The following is a 21,615-nucleotide window of genomic DNA, read 5'->3' as shown; positions in this document are numbered from 1 at the left end:
AATACTTTTTCATTCTTATATTATTCTGATTATTATATAGTTCTTTCTATAGTCATAGAATAGAATTTCATTACTTTGTAATGAACTTTGTTCTATTTTTATATAATTGTGTATGATAGAGAATTAGCTTACCATTGTAGGGGTTGATTAGTTCAGAACTGAGTTCAAAACAGTAATACTCAAAGTAGATGTGTAGAACTATACAAAACAAACATTTTCAGTTTCCTTTTATTTAAGACTAGCCGATAACCCGGTGTTGCCCACATATTTATTTATCCCAATCCTGTATTAGACTGGAAAATCCTGTAATTGCGACTCACACTGTTGTACTGTCTCTCATGCAGTGTCGCAAGTGTTCTTTTCCTCTCCTCAGGAGTTTCTTGTCGATGCTGGTGTTTCATTTTTGTAGCGTTTGATTGCACTTGGCCAATCAGCTGATGTTTCTTTGAAGGGCTGAGAGAGACCCCCCCTTGTGGAGTACTGTGAAGTTGTTACCATGGCAAGTCCACTGTTCTGTACAGTAGAAGCCATTAAGGTACCCACACACCCCGAGGGGTGTTAGGGGTGTCTGACCCTCACAGTATTTGTTTCCAGAAGGTAAGTCATCTGTCTACAAGTTTGATTGAAATTGCTCAAAGCGTTCCAGAGTTATGCTGGAACACACACACACACACACACACACACACACACACACAGAGAGAGAGAGAGAGAGAGAGAGAAAGAGAGATAGATAGAGATATAGAGATATAATCAAATAAGTAAGATAAAATCCCCCCCAACTTATTTCTTTTTCTTTCAGTGATATCACCTTATTCCTTCAGCATTGGGAATACTGCAGATATGGAACCTTATTTACATGGTGGTATAGCTGTCCAAGTAAAGATACCTAAAGTATTTCATTTTGTAAGTGACTTTAAAGATAACTATTAACAATATGTGTATTTATTCGTCTAGTTTTTATTGACCTGAATGAGATGAATTAATGTATGGGAAATAATTAGGAAGAATGAGAAATCTTAATGAGGCAGGCAAATATGATTTAGCAAATATTATGGTTGGATAAAATTAATGAGTAAAATGCCAGTATTGGAGTGTATAACTTATTTAAAAGAAACTGGCTCTGTGAAAAGGGAAGAGGAATGTATTGTATATGAAGAAAGTACACACATATGCAGAAAACCAGGAATACTAGCTTGGTACAAATTTGAATACATACTTGGTAATATTCAAAGAAGAAACTGTATGCATGGTAGGTATAAAAGTTTGGTTCCCTTTACTATTTCATAACAAGTTCTTTGGCATTAAAAATAGGTTATAAATGCTTCCTGTAGCAAACTAAGAATCTTTCTAATCTTTATTAAGACTTTTACACAAGGGAGTGAGATCTGCTGCCTTTTGGCATGTAGTAGTTTGTCCTAAATGTTTTGATCTGGATTTTATTGTTTGTGTGCCTGTTTCTAATTATTGGTCTTAAATAGATTTTTCCTTCTACTTTAAGTTTTTATTTTTATTTTTATGCCTTTTGATCAGAAATATGATTGTTACATATTTTTATTAAGTTTCAGCATCCTGCATTCACCTGGTCATCACTCATGTAGTTTACGACAAGGGTGCATTTTCAACCATTGTAGCATCCCTTGTTCATGTGATCACCATTTGTGGGGCTTGCAACTGGCTTGTGAGAAGCACTTAATAGAGAAGGCAGAAGTAAAACTATAAATCACAACATGATTTTTTGTTTAGCAACCACATTTAATTTAATGATTGAAATGAAAGTAGGATCATAAGCCCATGATGGTCATGTCATTTTCCACTTAGGCACCACAAGATTTAGCAATCAAATTGTCAGTCCCAATTGTGGTTACTAAGCAAGGACTGATTCACTGAATAAACAAATACACTGAACTAGTTAAACATGTTTTAGCCTGGCATTGTAACCAAAGAACCTCTATTTGTGAAATAGAGTAGGAAAGAATATAATAGAATAGAATGAAATGGAATGGAATGGAATGGGGTGGGGTGGGGTGGGGTAGAGCAGAGCAGAGCAGAGCAGAACAGAACAGAACAGAACAGATATAGAACAAAATAACAATTTCAAGGCAAAGTATCTAAGAAATTAGGAAGAATAGGATCCCACAGGAATCTGATGATATATATCAAAGATTCATAAGTGGTTTATCTAGAATATATTACATTGATTTTTTTAAAAAAAATATATAGCGCCTTTACTTTTAGTCTATTGTGTAAACTTAGCCCATACGGTTGGGTTGAAAAAAGTAATTGAGTGAAGTAAACCATAGATAAACTAACAAGAACAGCAATAGTCCTCTTATACAAACATTCAGTTCCCCCATCTTAATATCTTAAAATAGCTTCCCCCAATCTTTTGAGAGCCAGAGATCAGTTCTGTATAGTGTGGCTTTTCTGAAGACTGGGGAGGGGCATGATTTCATGTGCTGCCTGGATTCTGCACGTGCACAGATAGGGCTTTATTCACTTGCGAATTCCAGTTCCTAGTAGGCTGCAGACTAATGCCGTCTGTGGCTGGGGGTTGGGGACCCCTGTCCTAAAAGAATTTTGTTGCTTGGATGTAGGAGCAATAGTACAATACTTGTGAACTGATATTGTGGAACAATATAAAAATTATGCTCATTGTGATTGGCTCAACAACTATACCTTCTTGCTGGTGATTTTTCTGTGGAGAATGGTGGGATTTTATCCTCTTGAAACTCTATTTAAACATTTTTATTTTTTCCACTATCTTTGGAATCACATTCCATTTTTTTGGTAGTTTCTGCTATTGTACTCTCCTAATATTAATGCATGCATTTGAAAAATATGGACAATCTTAATTCAGTTTGCCTGTGATTATTTCTTTGTTTTGGAAATTATATATAGATTCCTTTTTCCTCCTAGGAACCATTGGAGAAGCAGTTGTGTAATCCATCTTATCTTATTGCTGACTTCAGCAAACCTGAGGTTAGTTTATTTGGAATATATAAAGATAATTGAGCTTAAAAATAATTTATTAAATGTGCATGAATTAAATTAATTTTATTTATATGCTATTTTTTTTCAAAATAGTACTTAAAATAGTGAAAGATCAACATAAATCCATTAAATGTATAATATTTTTAAAATATTTAGATTCAGCAAAACATTCAACATTATTGATGACATAAACGAAGTTTAATACAGATCACAATATACAACAAAATGAACAGGATAATAAGTAACAATTGAAGATAAGCTGTGCTATCAGTACTAATTCATTTCAAGTACCATAGCAGTGTAGAATAAATAAATTCACAAATATTTGACTTTATTCTGTTGATTTTTTCATTCATTTATTTGTTTGGTAAATTTGGTAAATTTATATAGTGACACATCTCATGTATGTGATTCTGGGCAGCAAGCAAAGTTAAAAAATACAACATATTACAAACAAATATAAAAACACAAAGCATTTAAAAATTAAAAGCAATAAATCCATTAAGATCATAAAGTGTAATTTTGCATAGTCACAATATAGTCACTATATACTGTAGATTCCGTACCCTTTATTTAATCCCTAGACCAGATGGTAAAGTCATGTTTCCAGGCTTTATTTAAATATTAATATTTAATATTAGTCATCCACCTATAGGTGCATATGTGTACATATGGTAAGGATGATGGGGTTGGATATGTGATTATGGAGGTCATAGATTTGGATGGTCTAGATCAGCGGTTCTCAACCTGTGGGTCGCGACCCCTTTGGGGTTCGAACAAACCTTTCACAGGGGTCGCCTAAGACCATTGGAAAACACATATTTTCGATGGTCTTAGGAACCGAGACACTGCTCCTCTATCCGTCTCCAGGCGGCTCCGCCCATATGCAGATACACCCACATACAAGTACCCAGCGTGATGATATCATCACGCCAACCCCATCACATACACCCCGTACAAATACAGGTGTATATGACAGGGTTGGCATTATAATGTACTTATGCGGACCAGTCACACACGTGTAGAAAAAGCTACTGTGTAGAAAGCAGCTGCTGTGTTGAAAGCAGCTACTCTGTTGAAAGCAGCAGTATTGGAGGACACTTCATGAATTATAATTACTGGGTAAATGTAAAATCATCAACTACTGCAAAAAAAATATCTGTACCATGGGAACTTAATCTGGATGCTGATCTGTCTTTTTATATTCAGCTATGGTTGATGTGAATACTGCCCCCTTGTGATAGTAACAGCTATGTAAAAAAACAACACAGAGAATGGTAAAACATAGGAAACGTTAATGAACTGTATTGACTGAACTATGCCATGTATCATCTTTTGCATTATTAAAGCTATTGTTATATATTATTTACATTATGATTCAAAACAGTAGCAAAATTACAGTTATAAAGTAGCAACAAAAATAATTTTATGATTGGGAGTCACCACAACATGAGGAACTGTATTAAAGGGTCGCGGCATTAGGAAGATTGAGAACCACTGGTCTAGATCAAGGGTGTCAAACTCACATCGTCATTGCATCGTCACATGACATATTGTGACTTTTTTTCCCTTTGCTAAACTGGGTGTGGACATAGCCAGTGCGTGACGCATCCAGCCCGCAAGTTTGACAGCTCTGGTCTAGATTCTAGAGCAAGGATGTCAAACTTGATCCTGTCGTGGGCTGCAGGCCAATTTCATGGCTGTTCTAGAGTATTGTTGATTTGAGATGGAGGAAACTTATTACACCTAGTAACTAAAGTTGTGATATTCAGTGGCAACATGATTTGGAAGGGTACAAAACCATTGTGACAGTATACAAGAGGATTGGAGGGGCGAGGTTGTCAGGTGACTTAATGGAAGCTGGTGCTCTTGTCTGAAATGCTGGGATGCCAATAAGGGTAATGAATGAAACTATTTTGCAGAATCAAGAAGCCTTAAAACCCATAGCCATTCAGTTTTGCTAGAGTTGAGACAAGCCTGTTTTCCCCATCCAGTCTGACACAACCTCCAGGCTTTGCACATCATTTGGTTGTTCTAAGGCAAAGATGTACATCTTGATATCATTAACCTACTGATGATACCACACTCTGTATCACCATATGACCTCTGTGGCTTCTGAGGCTATACTTGCTCCATGGAACAGCATCTCCCACCCCCGCCCTCCAGTGATCTAAGTGGTTCTGACCTGCTTGCCTTTTATAAGGCTCTGAACATCTGGCTGTTCCTCCAATTTTTGGGGTCAGGCAGCTAGCTAAGCTCTACTGGTGATGTGGTTTTGTTTGGAGGGTTATTGTTTCATTAGGGCATTGTGAGTTTGTACAGTTATAATGGCTTTAAACTTTGTATGCTGTTCAGATTTACTGTTGTAAGATAGGAGGCTCTATAAATTGTATGTATACATGAAAATATGTGTGTACACACACGTATCCATACATAGAAAAAGCAATGTTATATACATTAATGCCAGAATGCTGCTTGCTGAGTTAACTATCCTCTTAAAAACCTTAAATTGTACAAGAAAAAATGTGCTTGTGAAAGTAACTTATTTAAATCTCTGACAGAGATTTGCAAAGAATATGGCAGATATTTGGAAAAAACCTTAAGCTAGATATTATTGTAAATTAAATTGAACAAAAACAAATGAGTTTTGTAGCATGTTCTAGAAATTAATAGGATTTATTAGGATTAGTGTCCATTTTGTCAGATTTGTTAACAGTAAAGAGGCCAGTACATATTTTGCTCAGTGGGCTTTAAACTATGAAAGCTTATCCCATAATAAATCATTTTAACTTTACTGCCAGAAGATTTGTTACTGTTTTTGTTGTATAAGAACATAATATAGTTATCCTTTAGAAACTGTATTTTTTAAACTTGTACTGTACAATATTTGTTCTTTTTATAGGCACCTCTACAGATTCATATTGCTATGCTTGCTTTAAATGAATTCCAGGAGAGTTTTGCTCGTATGCCAAACATTGGGTAAATACATTTATAATCATAGTTACATAAATATTATAATTAAGTGGGTCTAAATTTTAATAGATTTATATTTGCTTATTTCTTGATTTGATTAAGTTAAATTGCAATTTTATGCATACTTAACTTTTTGTAAAGTCTTATTTATTGCAATGGAATCAAAGTGGTTTAATTGTAAATAAGATAACTTTTATTATCATTTTTTGTGTGAACACACATACGTACATATACATATACCTATGATATATCTATCTACCATATTTTTGGACTATAAGATGCTCTGAAGTATAAAATGCAACTAGCTTTTGGGGAGGGAAAAAAACAATCTGCCTCTGCCTCCCAGCAATTTGTCTCCTTGCAGCAAACAGCCTGGTCAGCTTCAGCAGCTTCACAAGCAGCTGATTGTCAGTTGGATCTGCCTCCTGATGATCACCATTGCCTATTGCTGCCTCCACAAACCATTTTTTGGCCTCCGTATCCTGTTTTCAGCCTCCATGTGCCCCATTTTCAGCCCATTCCAGGCAGCGGGGGTCAGAACAGGTCAAAAATGGGGCACACAGAGGCCAAAAATGGGATGCGGAGGCTAAAAATGGGGTATGCAGATGCAGCAATAGGTGATACTGATCCCTGCAGACTGAAACAACCGATCGTCGGGAGGTCTATCCAACTGACAATCAGATGCTTGTGCTAATCAGGCTGTGTTGAAGCTGACCAGGCAGTTTGCTGTTTGCTGCAAGGAGGCAAATTGCTGGAGGCAGAGGCCAAAGGGTGGGGGGGGGGGGCGCGGTGGGTGGATGGGGCTTCGGCAACATTTGCTGTATAAGACAGACATTTCCACCCACTTTTTGGGGGAGGGGAAAAGTGTACCTTATACACTGAAAAATTATCTATCTGTCCGTCCATCCATCTATCCATCTATCTATCTATCTGAATGTGTGTATTCATAAATACCTACACACACACATACATATTAATCACGTAATCACAGACCATTTAGAATACATAGTGGAAAAAAAGTTTTGAGAGTTAACAAGGTTGATATTATATGGTATAAAGCTATTACAGAATCTAGTTGTTTCTTCTTCAGATACTGTGAAATCTTCTCCCAGAAGGTAATAAAGAAAACTGGTGATGGAGAGGATATGTAGCATCCCAGAAAATATTGCAGACCCTGGTCAAGCAACACTTATATGCTATGTTTTGGATAGAAGGAAGTGAATTTCCAATAATCTTTTCTGCCATCATCACCACTCTCTGCACAGCCTTCCTGTCCAAAACAGTAATATTTCCAAATCACATGGTAACATGATACAACAAGTTGCTTTCAGTCATCTCTCTATAGAAAGTGGTAAGGATAGTGGAAGGAAGATATGTTCTTCTCATATGTCACAGAAAATGCAGGTGCTGCTCTGCCTGCTTCACCAGTGTCTCACTGATTGAGGACCAAGCTAACCTCCTCGTCAGCGCATACCAAAACCTTGATACTACTAACCACTTCCATAGTTGAAGCATTAACATACAGAAGTGTATGGCTGTCTCTGCCTTTTCTTCCATAGTTGAAGCATTAACATACAGAAGTGTATGGCTGTCTCCACCTTTTCTGAAATCAATAGCAATTTCTTGTTTTCCTCCATTTAAAACGAGGCTGTTTTTATTACACCAGTAATAAACCCTCTACCTCCCTCCTTCTGGTAATCGTGTCAATTTCATCCTGAATAAGGCCCACTACTGTTGTACCATCTGCATACCTCCCAGTATGGTTTGTATCAAACTTTGCACAATAGTCATGGGTTAGCAAAATGAACGATGGCAGACTTAGGACACAGCCCTGAGGAGAACTTGTGCTCAAGATGTTAAAAATCTTAGCCCCAACTTGCACGTACTGGGGCGTATCAGTGAGAAAATTAAAAATCCAATTGCACAGATTATTGAAGTCTAAAAGGCCCAGTTTATTTACTAAATACTGAGGAATGATCATATTAAATGCCAAACTAAAGTCAACAAATAGCATTCACACATGAGTATTTCTTTCCTCTAAGAGTGCCAAGCTCAGATGGAGAACATAGGAAATAGCATCCTCAGTGGAACGATTTGGATGATAAGCAATCTGAGTCAAATGCTGCAAGGAGACTGGATAGAAAAAAAAACCTTTATCAGGCTTTCAAAACATTTCATAATGATGGACATAAGTGCAACCAGATAATAATCATTAAGATCTATGATTGAAAACTTTTTTGGCACTGCCAAAATAATGGCGGTCTTAAAACAGGATGGAACCACAGCCAGCTGCAATGAAAGATTGAAAATATCTGTAAGAACACAAGCCAACTCATCAGCCCACTCCCTAAGAACATGCCAGGGATGTTATCTGGGTCTGCTTCTTTTTGAATGTTAACTTTCCATAATGTCATTCAGACAGAGATAACATCAAAGCTAAGCACTTTCTCATCAGGATAGGGCACAGCTTTCCTTGAAGAGGTACTATTTGATACCTTGAATCTTTTTTAAAAATGTGTTCAGCTCATTTTAAAAAGTCTGAGTCATCCTTAAAATAGGAGACAGTTTAACATTGTTCGGTGTAGATAAAGCACCAGGCTAAAAATTGGGAGATCATGAATTATAGTCTTGTCTTAGGCACAAAGTATCTGGGAAACATTTAGCCAGTCTCTCCCACTCAACTCTAGAAAAATCTTGCCCAAACCTGCAGGGATTAGTCTTGGAAGTTGGCAGGAGCCAACACCAACACCAACAAAAAGTATTTTTTCTCTCTCTTTCAGAAAGCAGGAGAAGTTAAAAGCTCAGTGTATAATTCAGCAATTAATTCAGGCTTTTGAATAATTTTCTTTTGCATCTGCTTTTGAACAAATTACTGTTTTCAGTAGGTTTTCAATGTTTCAGGACAGATGGACATGTCCAACCTTCTATACCCAGAAGATAGTTGTACAAACTTAACCTGTTTCAGGCTATTCTGCCTCGGAAACACTTGAAAACTGCCTGTTATTCATTCTATATGCCATCTGAGCAGATAGAACCTTCCATTATCCTTGGTCTGATGGAACTAGAGTATTAAATTTCACTGTAGCTCAGAAAAACTGCAACCCTTTTGACTGTTTCTGAAATTTAAATTAACTCAGGCAACACTTGGACAGTTATCTGTTGAAGGCAGTTTTGTTTGGTTTGCTACATAGAGAACATAGGTTTAATGGCAAAACGTTGCTTTTTAAACTTATGATTCCACCTCTTTTGGCCTGTTTTTCTTTCTCTAAACATAAACATTTCCAGATAATCTTCATTCACCTGTCACCATGAAAGCCTTTCAAAACTGAGGTGTAAACAATTTAAAAGCTTTCCTAAAATGTGAATTTTTCACACAACTGTACTGTTCTGCTTTGTGCTAGGGTACAATGTCATGGACCCTGAGGCATGAATAAAATAGAACCCTTAGGACCCTGAGGCGTGAATAAAATAGAATGGAATGGAATAGGAATAGGACAGAACAGAACAGTTGAAAGGGACACTGGAGATCTTCTAGTCCAATCACCTGATTAGGCAGGAAACCATATACCATTTCAGACAAATGGTTATCCCATCTCTAAACTTCCAGTATTGAAGCATTCACAACTTCTGGAGGCAAGTTTTTCCACAGATTAATTGTTCTAATTGTCATTAGTAGCAGTGAAGGGATAGCAGGGCGAGAAGATTGCTTCTGATTTTACTTTCTTGATTTCAGCATCAGAAATGTGTCAGAATACTCCAAAGAGGCACATGGTACTCAATGAATCAGCCTCCCATGTATTAGATTCTGTTGATAGTGGATATCAACCCAAATATTATTCTAATTGAAAGAGTTATTACAATTTATTGAGCAGTTGCTTTCTGTTTGTGCCAAGTCTCATAATCCGTATGGCTTTACTATACTAGAATAGCATTCTATATATATTATAACAAATTGGTGGAAGGAACCACCCCAAATAACCAATCTTCATTACATTATTGTCTGTATAAATTAATCCAGCACATATTTCCAGAATTAAAATGAACTATTGGTATAAAAAAAAATCTAAAATATTCTGTGATCAAATTAGCTTTTTTAAAGAGCAAATGAAGATGGAAAAGAAAGAATTCTGTCTGAAATTAAGTGATAGATAACAGCAATAAATTCCCTTCTTCAAAGCAACAGTAACTATTTTAAGAAGTCCAATAATAAGTGTCAGGATTTTTTTTCAATCAGTACCTTTCAAATATTTTGGGATTATAAATTTTCATATTTCAGAATTTATTGATTGAGAACATTTCAAATACTGGATGAAGTATTTCTATTCCATTTTTCCAGGGATTTAAACATTTTTAATGTTTAAATATTATTGCTTATTGCTGTTATATTTCTATTTTTATGCAATTCCCCTTGTTTTGACTTTTTTATTTTTAATATCAATATTTTGCAGTTTATTTTTTATTTCTTCATACTATAGATGTTTTATTGAACAGCATTTTTGTTATTGTGGATATTTTATGTTTATCTGCTGATAGTCTGCATAATTCAGCAGCATACAGATTTAATAAATAACACATCCACATGTCTATGGAGATTCTCAGTCATCCAGGTTATGGTTGTCCAGTTGCTTCTTGAAAAAGCACCTTTGGGACAATACATCCACATTTGACTATGCCAAGTCCTTGGAAAGGACTCAATAGGTAGACAAAAGATAAAAGCTAAAACTAGATACCTCATCAAGTGTGTATGTGTGTATTTTATTTTAAGAGTAGCATAAGGTTGCTACATTATTTTTGTTTTGGCTCTAGATGTATTCAAGATGCTGAAGAAATGGTGAAGATAGCTCTGTCCTTAAGCAAAACCCTGGAAGGCAAGGTAATTCCTTTAAAGCTCAGTAATAATTTAAAATGTTCAGTTTATTTTTCAGTTCATTTTTTTGACAGTAAATGAGACTCTAATATGTATGTTTGTAAGTCTAGTGTGATGCACTATGGTTAATAAATTACAATTTACAAATACAAAGGAAGTTATAATTACTATACATTTCTAAATATTTCTACCAAGAATATTAAACAGATTTCCACAATTGTTTTGAATTAGGCATCTCTGAACACTAGTAATATGTTAATTATGAAAGTTAAGTGGAGATCTGTATATGACAAATTTTGTTCCAGTTTGAGTGGAGAATTGTATGTATGGTACTCCTCAGTTAATGACAGTAATTGGACTGGAGTTTCAGTTTCTAATTGACACAATAATAAATCATGATATAACATTATCATATCACTTTGTGATGCCCATCCAAGCAGTTCCTGTTGCTGTTGCTAAGGGAAAGATATGGTTTGTTAAACAGGGATCTCACATGATTATGATTAGTAACTTTCTGTCAACTTCCCACAAGCAAAGTTAATGGGGAAGTCTCTGGAAATTGCATGTCCTGGATGGCTTGCAGGTAAGCCAGAGGACTAGGAATGAGGTGGGGAGTGCTGTGGTATTTGTGGGCTGGTTAGGGATTGCGGCCATGCCATGTGGTGGATGAGTTGGGGAGAGAGAGTGGCAACATGATCTTGTGCTTTGTAGCAGGACAGTTGTTTTTATACCCCAGTTATTTATTTTTTAAATTGTATGCCTGCTTTTTCATATGATACCTGTTTGCCACATTATGATTACAGTGGTGAAAAGAAGGGCTGAATTTGAATGAGGAATGAATTCTGGATGAGTCGTTGGAAAACTGCTTTGTATATAATTTATATATGTTTTCAAATCTGGAATATTTATTTGTTTTTAATTACAGCATCAAGTAAATGAAGACATTGTGAAATGGCTATCAAGGATGGCACAGGGCTCTTTAGCTCCTCTGACAGCTGCACTTGGTGGCATTGCTAGTCAGGAAGTCTTAAAAGCAGTGACTGGAAAGTTTTCTCCCCTGCAGCAATGGGTAATTGCTTATTGCTTTTGAATTGAGTGTTTCATTTTTATGACTAATTTCAAATAATATACTAAGTATAATATAATTTATTGGGTTTTAGTCTTGTGTGCTGTGGGCATTTAACCATTGTTTAATAAACAATTTTGAGTGTGTGAATGTATGGCCCAATGCATTAATGTCAAAAGTCTAAAGTGCAGCCTTCTCAAAATGATTTTTATGTGACATAAGGGGAATATTTTTTAAATAAATGACTAAAGAATAATATTTTTTTACTTTTATTCTTTTAAAAATAAATTAACTCATATATAAATTTGTTGTCTTATCCACTGTTATTTTAGACCACCGTTTCTGCTACATTGTTCAAAGAATTTGATTCTACAAAATATGACATTTTTAATAACACTGCAAATTTTACTTAATTTAACAATGTGTGATTCATGAATGTGTGTTTAAATAAATATGCCGTAATAAAGTGGATGAAGCAAGTATGCAGAAAAGCGTGATATGATCACTGATTGCCTTCAGATAATGTGCTGTAACACAATGAATAAATCCTGTTTCTACATTTTTCTTTTCTTTCCCGTTGTTCCTTACTTAGAAGACTTAACTAAAGAATTGATACCTGATAATCTTTTTAATGTTATTGAATTACAATTTTGAGCAACACCAGGCAGTCAGCAATCCATAATATAGGATGTTGGAACTTGTAGCTCAATAATATAAGGGATGCCACAGTTTTCCTATGCCTGGTATCATTTTTAATGTCACTTTTAAGTAATCACAATGTGCTGTTGTATTCCAACTGGTAAACTGTGCTTCAAATAAAATCATTCTAAACCAGGATTATAGTTCTGACTTGGACAGTTCAAACAATAGTTTACCAATTTCTCCAAATGGAGCAAATTATACTACATATATTGGAGATCTTATATTTATGTCATCTGATTGCAGTTATGAGCTGATTAAAATGTGGACAAAGGTTCTGTTTATTTTAATTATAGGATGAAGTTAAATTTAAGAAATAACACAGTGACAATATCCTTTAGAGTAGAAATTGTTTAATACCCAATTATAACAAATTATGTATTTGCTGTAGTGAATTCATTAATCATTAATTCATCCTGAAATTTGAAAGTTATTAGTACTGACTGAAAATAATATGGGGATAGGTTTACATTTAAATTTTTGGAGCAAATACCAATATATTTTATATAAATATTTTTTTTTTTACTGAAAGTGAAATCAATAAACTTTAATGGAATTTAGTTTTCAAATAAGCAGTACCTTAACAGTTGCACTGTTCATATATAATTTGTATATAAAACTGTGTTTTCTTAAATAATCACAGAAGTTCAACTATGGAGAGGAGCATTAAACTTCTTCTGTGTCTTACCGAAGTGTGGACTCCCTGGTCCTCTCTGAGCTTGGTTATTTGCTTGCAAATATTTTGTTATCCAACTATGTTAGCGCTAATGAGTGTGGTGTTTGTTCACAGTTTATATACGGTAACTTTCTTTGCCAGTGTTGGTGAGGGTGTGGTTTTTCTTCTTGGTAATTCCTTGATCGGGGTATTGTTTTTTGCTTTAGAGTTTATCTGTGTTAATCCCTGCTTATTTGGCTTTTTGCTGTTTGAGATGTGTTCTGGTCTTATCAAGGTGCTGCAGATATAAATAAATGCAGACATATAAAAAATACCGTAGGTACATTTTTTACTGGACAGAGCTTAAGTTGTTTTGGGGGCCTAAATTTCATACAAGTGTTAGTACTTTTCTATTTCAGATACGATGTATCATGAGATCCAGTTTGTTTCTGCTTCTTCTTGCAAGGTTATCAGAAATGTTAATGTAGACCAGAGCTTTATGATATAGAAACCCAAATAATGGAAAGTAAAATAAAGCTTACAGCAAATTAATTTTTAGTTTCCTATATTGAAATAATCTAATTATGCATTATCTGCTGACTCACTAAACAGAGATTTATACTCCACAGTGTACTGAAACATTTATGTGTGAAAGAAGATTACAAACATGATAAGCTTTCCTCATCTATACCATGATAGTCTAAAAAATACACTACCATGTCTTCTGCCTGGTTGTAATTATATTTTAAAGATTTTACATTGCCATACAACAATATTTAGGGTTTACAGATGTTTCAAAAGAGGCACTTCATAACACCTGACTTCATCTATAAATTCACCTTTCTTTTAAATGTATGCAACATTTTCCACATTCATTTATAGGTAGCCTTTGACTCACAACTGGTTGTTTAATGACCGTTTGAAGTTACAACGGCTCTGAAAGAGTGCTTTATGTTCCATAAAATACTTCCAGCTACTTTAAAACATTGCGGGGACCCCTCATGTAGCTATGTGTTTGTGATCTGAGAACTCAGTAGTTTATTTTCATTTATGACCAATTGCCAAGTATCTCATGATCATATGATCATCATTTACAGTCTTCTTTTTGCTGGCTCTCCCAGGAAGCTGGCAGGGAAGATTCCAAGCTGTTGCTACCTGTCAAAGAATTTGTCCTCCCCTCTCTGCATGGGGAAGGGGAATCTTTTTCTGGGTTGGAGAAAAAAAGATTAAATGTTTCAAGATCTTTCATCCCTCCAGTCCAGTGCAAGAATTACTTTCTGCACATAGAGGAAAGGGGACTTCTGTGGTGAGCTGGAGAAACAAAGATCTATGCATGGAGGGGATGTGCTTACTTTCCTTTGGCAAGCAACAATTTTGCTTCTGTGATTGCTTAATGATTGCAACTGGGAGAGCCATGATTATGGTCATTGAGTAAAGCAGTCACATGGATGTCTCACTTAATGATAAGTTTACAGTCCCAGTTGTAGTTGCACATCAAGATCTATCTGTTTTGAAAAAACAATTCTGACTGTCATTACCTGCATGTGGTTGACCAACCATTTTGCTTTGCATTTTTCCTCAGAAAAGCACACATGCATACATTGGGGGCTGGAAAAAGATAAAGTTCTTTAAAGGAGACTGTTTCATTTTTCTATTCCACATGGTAAAAAGGTGTTTTCAAATAATGTGTACAGCCCTAATAAATAGCCCTATTTGGAATCTGACTTTGTGATTTGTGATCATTGCATTTTTTTCATCTATAGCTGTATATTGATGCATTGGAATTAGTCACATTTCCAGAAAAAGCCCATGATGAAGAATTCCTTCCAAGGTAAATATTTAATGAACTATTTTGCTTTCCTTAATTATTTTTCTTCAGAATATTTATCTAAAATTGAATAAATTGACAGTTGGTAGCTAAACAAAAATGACCCAGTTAACTTAATGACTTCAAGCTTAACTTAAAAACTTAAAATATGTGATTACAATTTTACTAAATCTAAATCTCATGCTTAATCCCATTCTTTTGGTCCTGCAGATGGGTTAGAATTTGTCATCATCTTAGCTAACATAGCAACATAGAAATTTGAGAAGGCTGCTCTAAAACTTTATTCCATACAGTCTGAAAGCATGTACATTAATTTTAAATATAAGTAAATAGTGTAAAACATGGGTGGCATATCCATACAGTCTGTGGGTTGCCAATATGTGGCCTAAACTCTTAAAAACTGAGTATGAATGATGTGAAGTAATTTTGAAATATGTTTCTTGAAATATTTTTCATTTTTCACATCCTTTGACTTATAGGGGAGACAGATACGATGCTCTAAGAGTGTGCATTGGCGACTCCTTGTGCCAGAAATTAAAGAATCTGAATGTTTTCTTAGTGAGTATGACTTTGATGTTAACTCGTCAGAGAGGATTTCTTAAATGGAATGCTAAATGACTTTTTAAAGACAATTTGGGCTCTGTTCTTGGGAATTAAATTTAGAGGTCATCTGTTTTAAAAATTATGGTACTGTTTATTAATTAAAATTTAAGACTAGGCACTAGAATCGTGATGGTGAACCTATGGCACACCTACCACAGGTGGCATGCAGAGCCATTTGTCCGGGCACGCAAGCCCCAGGCAAACTTACCTCACTGCGTATGAATGCGCCTCCCAGCTGATTTTCGGGCCTTTTTCGGCCTCCCAGAGGCTGCAGACAAGCCTTTGTAGGCCGAAAAACAGGCCAATTTCATCACTTCCTGTATTTCAGGAAATACCGGAAGTGACGAAACAGGCCCATTTTTCGTCCTAAAAAGGCTGCAGAGGCTTCCCTTCAGCCTCTGGAAGGCTGAAAAAGGCCCAAAAATCAGCTGGGAGGCGCATTCATGCGCAGTGCAGGTAAGGAGGCAGTGGGGGAGGGTGGCGTGCGCATGCGCAGGGGGGACACGCATTGCCTTTTGGGTGTCGACATGTGAGCGCATGCGGGGAAGCGCACGTGCAATTTTCGGCACAGGAGCCCAAAAAGGTTAGCCACCACTACACTAGAACATGTAATTTACATTATACAGCACATTTATCTAAAAATAGTTGTAATGGTTAGTAGGGTCTGTTTCATTTTTGTTTTATTTCACGTGTTAGCTTATATTATGTGTTCCAAAAGCTCTCTAAAATTAGCACCTCTATTTTTAGGGACAATTGTTAATATGTTTTCTTAATTTATTTTTAAAAATGGCTAATTCTTAACTATGTTAATTAAAGATCGGAAATGTTATATTATCATGTTTTGACATTTTAGGTTGGGTGTGGTGCAATAGGCTGTGAAATGTTAAAAAATTTTGCACTCCTTGGTGTTGGTACAGGCCAAGAAAGAGGCAAGGTATGTTTCATATTCCCTCCTAATTTCAGTTCCTCTGAGTATATAGATAATTCTTATTTAGCAATCACAATTGGGACTGGCAAGTCTATCACTAGCAACAGAGTTATTAATCAAGGTATCATATGTCCAGGATGAATTTATGACATCACTTCTGCAACTTGTGATTTTAATGGTGTTTCTAATGACTTTCCTTGTTGGAAGCTAGCTGTGAAGCATGCAAATGGCAATCACTTAACCGCAGAACACTGTGATGGTCATAAACACCTACCAATTGTGAAGTGCCCAAATCTTGATCACATGATCACAGGGACTTTGACAGTTGTAAGTGCAAAGACTATTTATAAAATTACTATTTTCAACACCACTATAACTTCAAATGGTCACTAAACAGGGCAGTTGTTAAGTAAGAATTACCTCTATTGGTAATGTATTTTCCAATAACGTTGAAACAACAAAGCTAATGACTTGGATATAGTAGAAGTTGGAGCTAAGTTTGGATTGTTGAGTTCCCACCTGTAAAAATTAGTTCACTTTAGTTTTGATGTATAGTTTCTTGTAAAAAAAAGCTAATAACAAAAAAGTTTTTTTTTTTAAATTGGATGACTTGCATGGTTTAAGTAAAGGAATACAATATACAATATTTTGGAAATGTTTTGTTTCCATTCTTAAAATGATGTGAGGCAAGAAAACAGAATATTTCCAATACTGATTCTGATGTAACAGTTTTGACCACTTTACTGCTAATTCATAATTTCATCAATTGTCCAACATACAGGTTGAAATAACAGATCCTGACTTAATAGAAAAGTCCAACTTGAATAGGCAGTTTCTTTTCCGGCCTCATCACATACAGGTAGGTTGGAGTGCTAAGGACAAAATGTTTCAGTGATTTGTTAAAAAAATAGCTATTTTAATTAGGGAGCTATATTTGGATATATTTAAATATGGAGCAAATGTTTGGATTTTGTTAGAGTAATATTTCAGTATTCATCTAATTGAATACTAATTGGTTCTGGGAGGTGCGGAGAGTACAAAAAAGGATAAGTACCAAACAAACCATGTTTGTTTCAGCTGAGATGGATAAATTTTCTAAATACTTTAGTATGTTTCATTTTTGGTATTTTTTTCACCATGTAATCTTTTTATATAACAAGTGGGATTTCATACTTAAACTATATACAAGTAGTCCTTGATCTATGGCCTTAATGAAACCTGCCGATTATGGCCACAAATGGTGACAATGTTAAGTAAAAAAGCCTCACTTAATGACTCCCACCCCGCTGTATGTGATGCTGTCATCAAATGAATGGTCATTAAATGAGTGTGCAATATCTCATGAGTGTGGAAAACCCTGGGATGCCCATCATCCACCTGGATCCATAAAGGAGGCAGACTAACAGGAAAAGGTTTTGCAAAGCCAAAGACAGCCCAGCAGGGGGCAGCAGGAGCAGAAGAGCCTGGATAGATTATGGCCTAATGCTGTGTTCCGATGCCAGAGAAAGTTTCAAACAAGCCTTTGTGCTTGGGCAGTGAAGTTGAGATTGTGGATTGGGCCTCTGCCCTGATCAGCCAGCTGTCAGGAGACTGAAAACCTCTCCCTATTCTTGCTAGCCTTTGAGTAGCCAGCTGCCTGCATGCAGAAGCAGCAGCTTTAGGACAAGCTTTCCAAAACCTTTCCCTTGCTTAATCCCCTCCCTTCTCCAGAAACCCAAATTTCTTCAGTAAAGAAAACAAAAAGTTGGAAGGGGCAGACTTGTTGATTCTACCCCCCCCCTCCAAATTTAGTGCTGAAACTACTGTAAATTCTCCAACCCTGCCCTCTAATCTTGATCCTTTTAAAAGGGCTGCTTGGAAAAAAGCTGACAGAATCTATAAATTACTTACCTTGAGTGACTGTAGTCCTCAGCCTGCCTTCACTTATATGCTATGGCATTCACCCCCATCTACTTGTCTTCATGCCATGACACTGCATCACCCCTTGCACCCACACCTACTCTATAGCATTCATCTGCCATTGGCCTGCTTGTGAGCCACCTAAGGAAAGGCTTGTCCTGACTAGGATTTGCAATTTTCTGCCAACTTGACTATTGATTTGTTTGTTGAATGCTGACAGGAAGGTGGAAATTGCAGTCATGTGAGGTCCTCATTTAAAGACCTTCTCAATAATTGCAACGGGGACTTCCAGGATTGTGGGTACTAAGCAGTGCAATCACATGGCATCGTGCTTTATGACCACAATGCTTACAAATAGAAATTGTAATTCCAAGTACTGTTAATCAAGGACTACCTGTAACCTTCACGTTGCAAAATTTGGGAAATTTATTTTTTTAAGTAATGTTGGTATGATACCATTAGTTTTAAAATGTTGCTACCTCCCAGCATTAATGGGATTTGCAGTTATTCATGCTATAGTATTAAATCATTAATGCTTCTGAATATGACACTAATGTGAAGTTTCATTTTATAGGGTTGTTCCCATGAAAAATATTAACCAGACTAACTTCAATTTTGTTTAGAAACCAAAGAGTTGTACTGCAGCTGCCGCAACACGTAGCATCAATCCTGAGATAAAGATAGACTCATACCTTAACAAAGTGTGCCCAGCTACTGAGAACATATACAATGATGATTTCTACACTAAGCAAGATGTAATTGTAACTGCATTAGACAATGTGGAAGCTAGGAGGTATATTGACAGGTAAATCTGGGATCAGAGCTTGATTTCTTTTTTCTTGCTTTTTTTCTTCCATGTAGTAATTTATCTTTAGTTTCCTGACATTAATAATTGCTTCATGCTATATATAGCTCCGCTTCATTAAAAACAATTTATAAACTCTGTTTAATTCAAAACAATTTATCTAGGTTTATGCTATATTAATTTCAGTAAAAAGATATTTCTTGAAGTCCCTGATTAGACTTAAATTGAAACAGTTTCATTGCCTTCCACTTTCCTATCAAACTAAATTTAAGATGTGCATTGTAATGTGAATGGCTTAGGGCTGAGCTACTCATAGAACTCTTCATAGTAAAAAAAAAAGATTTGAGTTTCATATCTTTATTTGGTGGACTCAATCCCCAGTAATGGAAATGTTGCTTATTTTGGTAAGTCATTATAAATTTTATATAAATTTATGTAATAATTACATAATTATTTGTCTTTTGGAAAGGGAAACTCTTTCCTTCTAGTTTGCTTGTTAACTGTGATTCCATCTGGAAATACTCAAAGAGGTTATTTTAAGGTTAAAACATTCTGAATCAAAATGTTTTGTATAGTCCTTGACATTTATATTTTCTATAGAATAAATATAATTAATTGTTAAGTCATAAGAGCCATGGTGGTGCAGTGATTAGAATGCAGTATTGCAGACTAATTCTGCTGCCAGGAGTTCGATTCTGACAGACTCAAGGTTGACTCAGCCTTCCATCCTTCCGAGCTTGGTAAATGAGGGTCCAGATTGTTGGGGGCAATATGCCGACTCTAAACCAGTTAGAGAGGGTTGTAAAGCACTGTGAAGCACTACATAAGTCTAAGTTGGTTATATCTATGGTTTATTGAACTAAGGTTTGTATTTCACAGAAGATGTGTTGTACAGTACAAATCAAAATAAAACACACTAAAATATTATATTGTTGGGTTTATATATTGTGCTAAGGTGTGGTTTATCTTTTTCTAATATAACATTGAATATATTTATCACCTTGAAATTGCTTTAACTGCAAAATTTAAACCATTGCCAGCATAATAATAAATTAGAAGACAAAGGCCTTTTTTCTAAAGGCAAGGTGAGGGCCAAGTAACATGGACTATGTAATTCTAGCAACCTGGGCTTCCTTATACCGTAATTTAGCTTTATTTTATTTTCCTTAGAAGCCTCCTGTCTCAGTAATTGGAAGCAGATAAATTACTTTCACTTCCCCATGCTTGAAAACTAAAACGAGTGTATATAGATAACAAGATAGCTTCACTTTTTCAATTGTAAAAGAAAGAGCTCCTGCAGGGTTAATAACATCTGGTTTCTCTCTTCATGGACTCTAAGATTTTTCTTAATTAACATTCTGAAATCCCCACTTACCAGTATGCTAAAACTCATTTAAATGATCATGTTTAATATTGTATGATGTTAACATGTAACATGTTAAGCTTAATGTAACTGATTTTTTATGCAGGATGTTTTATTTTATCCAATCAACTTTTTCTTTGTACTTTTCTTTGTTGTGCTAATTATAAAAGAAAATTCCAAGGTTTTAACCAGTTTCCTCTTTTGAATAGAGAAAAACATTTCTATTCTGAAATGTTCCCAATATATCATACTTAAAATTGTCTTCCCTTCCTCTTGGTTGTTTAATTGGGGCTGAGTGTGCTGGGGCAGAATCTAATGACACATTTGGCTATCAAAATCAAGATATACGTAGTTATAATAATAAATGTATCCAATTATCTGATTCAATGTGGTGATCTATAATTAGTTGCTCTCTTTTTCTCTTTTCAGTCAGATAGTCTGAAATGAGTTGTCAACTCACATCATATTATTTTTCTTTCTTGTGTTGTATTATGAATCAATAAAAATAATTTTATTCTTTGCTTTTATTGTGAAGTCGTTGCCTAGCAAGCTTACGTCCTCTCTTAGATTCTGGAACAATGGGAACCAAAGGGCATACAGAAGTCATTGTGCCCCATCTAACAGAATCTTATAATAGTCATGTAAGTGGCCATAAAAATGATTTCCTTTACATTGGAGAAGATAATTCGTATTTGACCTCTTTTGAAATATATAAACTTTTCATGCTTTAGAAATCAACTGACATTAGATATTTGTATAGATTTTGTATATAAGATCAAAGTATTTTTCAACATGTCAAATTCTTTGGCTTTCGGAAACCATTTTAAGACATACTCAAAACCTAAAAGCAAACTATTACAATACTATAATTGATATCTAAAATAATTGAGGACTAAACCATATAGTAAGAAGAATGGTTGTTGATTTAAGGTAAAGTA

At 35.4% G+C, this 21,615-nt stretch overlaps 1 protein-coding gene across 2 annotated transcripts in view; it reads left to right on the top strand.

Annotated features, from left to right (window-relative positions):
* The window catches only part of UBA6 (ubiquitin like modifier activating enzyme 6), an 84,867-nt gene that overhangs the window by 38,546 nt on the left and 24,706 nt on the right, over positions 1-21,615 (top strand). For both annotated transcript variants that reach the window (XM_087945835.1, XM_087945836.1), the window contains 11 exons: positions 800-903; positions 2,917-2,979; positions 5,894-5,970; positions 10,771-10,837; positions 11,757-11,900; positions 15,015-15,082; positions 15,559-15,637; positions 16,536-16,616; positions 17,392-17,469; positions 19,133-19,314; positions 21,213-21,318. In XM_087945835.1, coding sequence (XP_087801961.1) covers positions 800-903; positions 2,917-2,979; positions 5,894-5,970; positions 10,771-10,837; positions 11,757-11,900; positions 15,015-15,082; positions 15,559-15,637; positions 16,536-16,616; positions 17,392-17,469; positions 19,133-19,314; positions 21,213-21,318 — 1,049 coding nt within the window. The remainder of the gene's footprint in view (positions 1-799; positions 904-2,916; positions 2,980-5,893; positions 5,971-10,770; positions 10,838-11,756; positions 11,901-15,014; positions 15,083-15,558; positions 15,638-16,535; positions 16,617-17,391; positions 17,470-19,132; positions 19,315-21,212; positions 21,319-21,615) is intronic.

Source organism: Notechis scutatus, chromosome Z (genome assembly GCF_049901735.1).
Source record: "Notechis scutatus isolate UNSWTSFEM ecotype Mainland chromosome Z, rNotScu1.2, whole genome shotgun sequence".
Taxonomy (NCBI): Eukaryota; Metazoa; Chordata; class Lepidosauria; order Squamata; family Elapidae; genus Notechis; species Notechis scutatus.
This window is presented reverse-complemented; position numbering and strand designations above follow the sequence as displayed.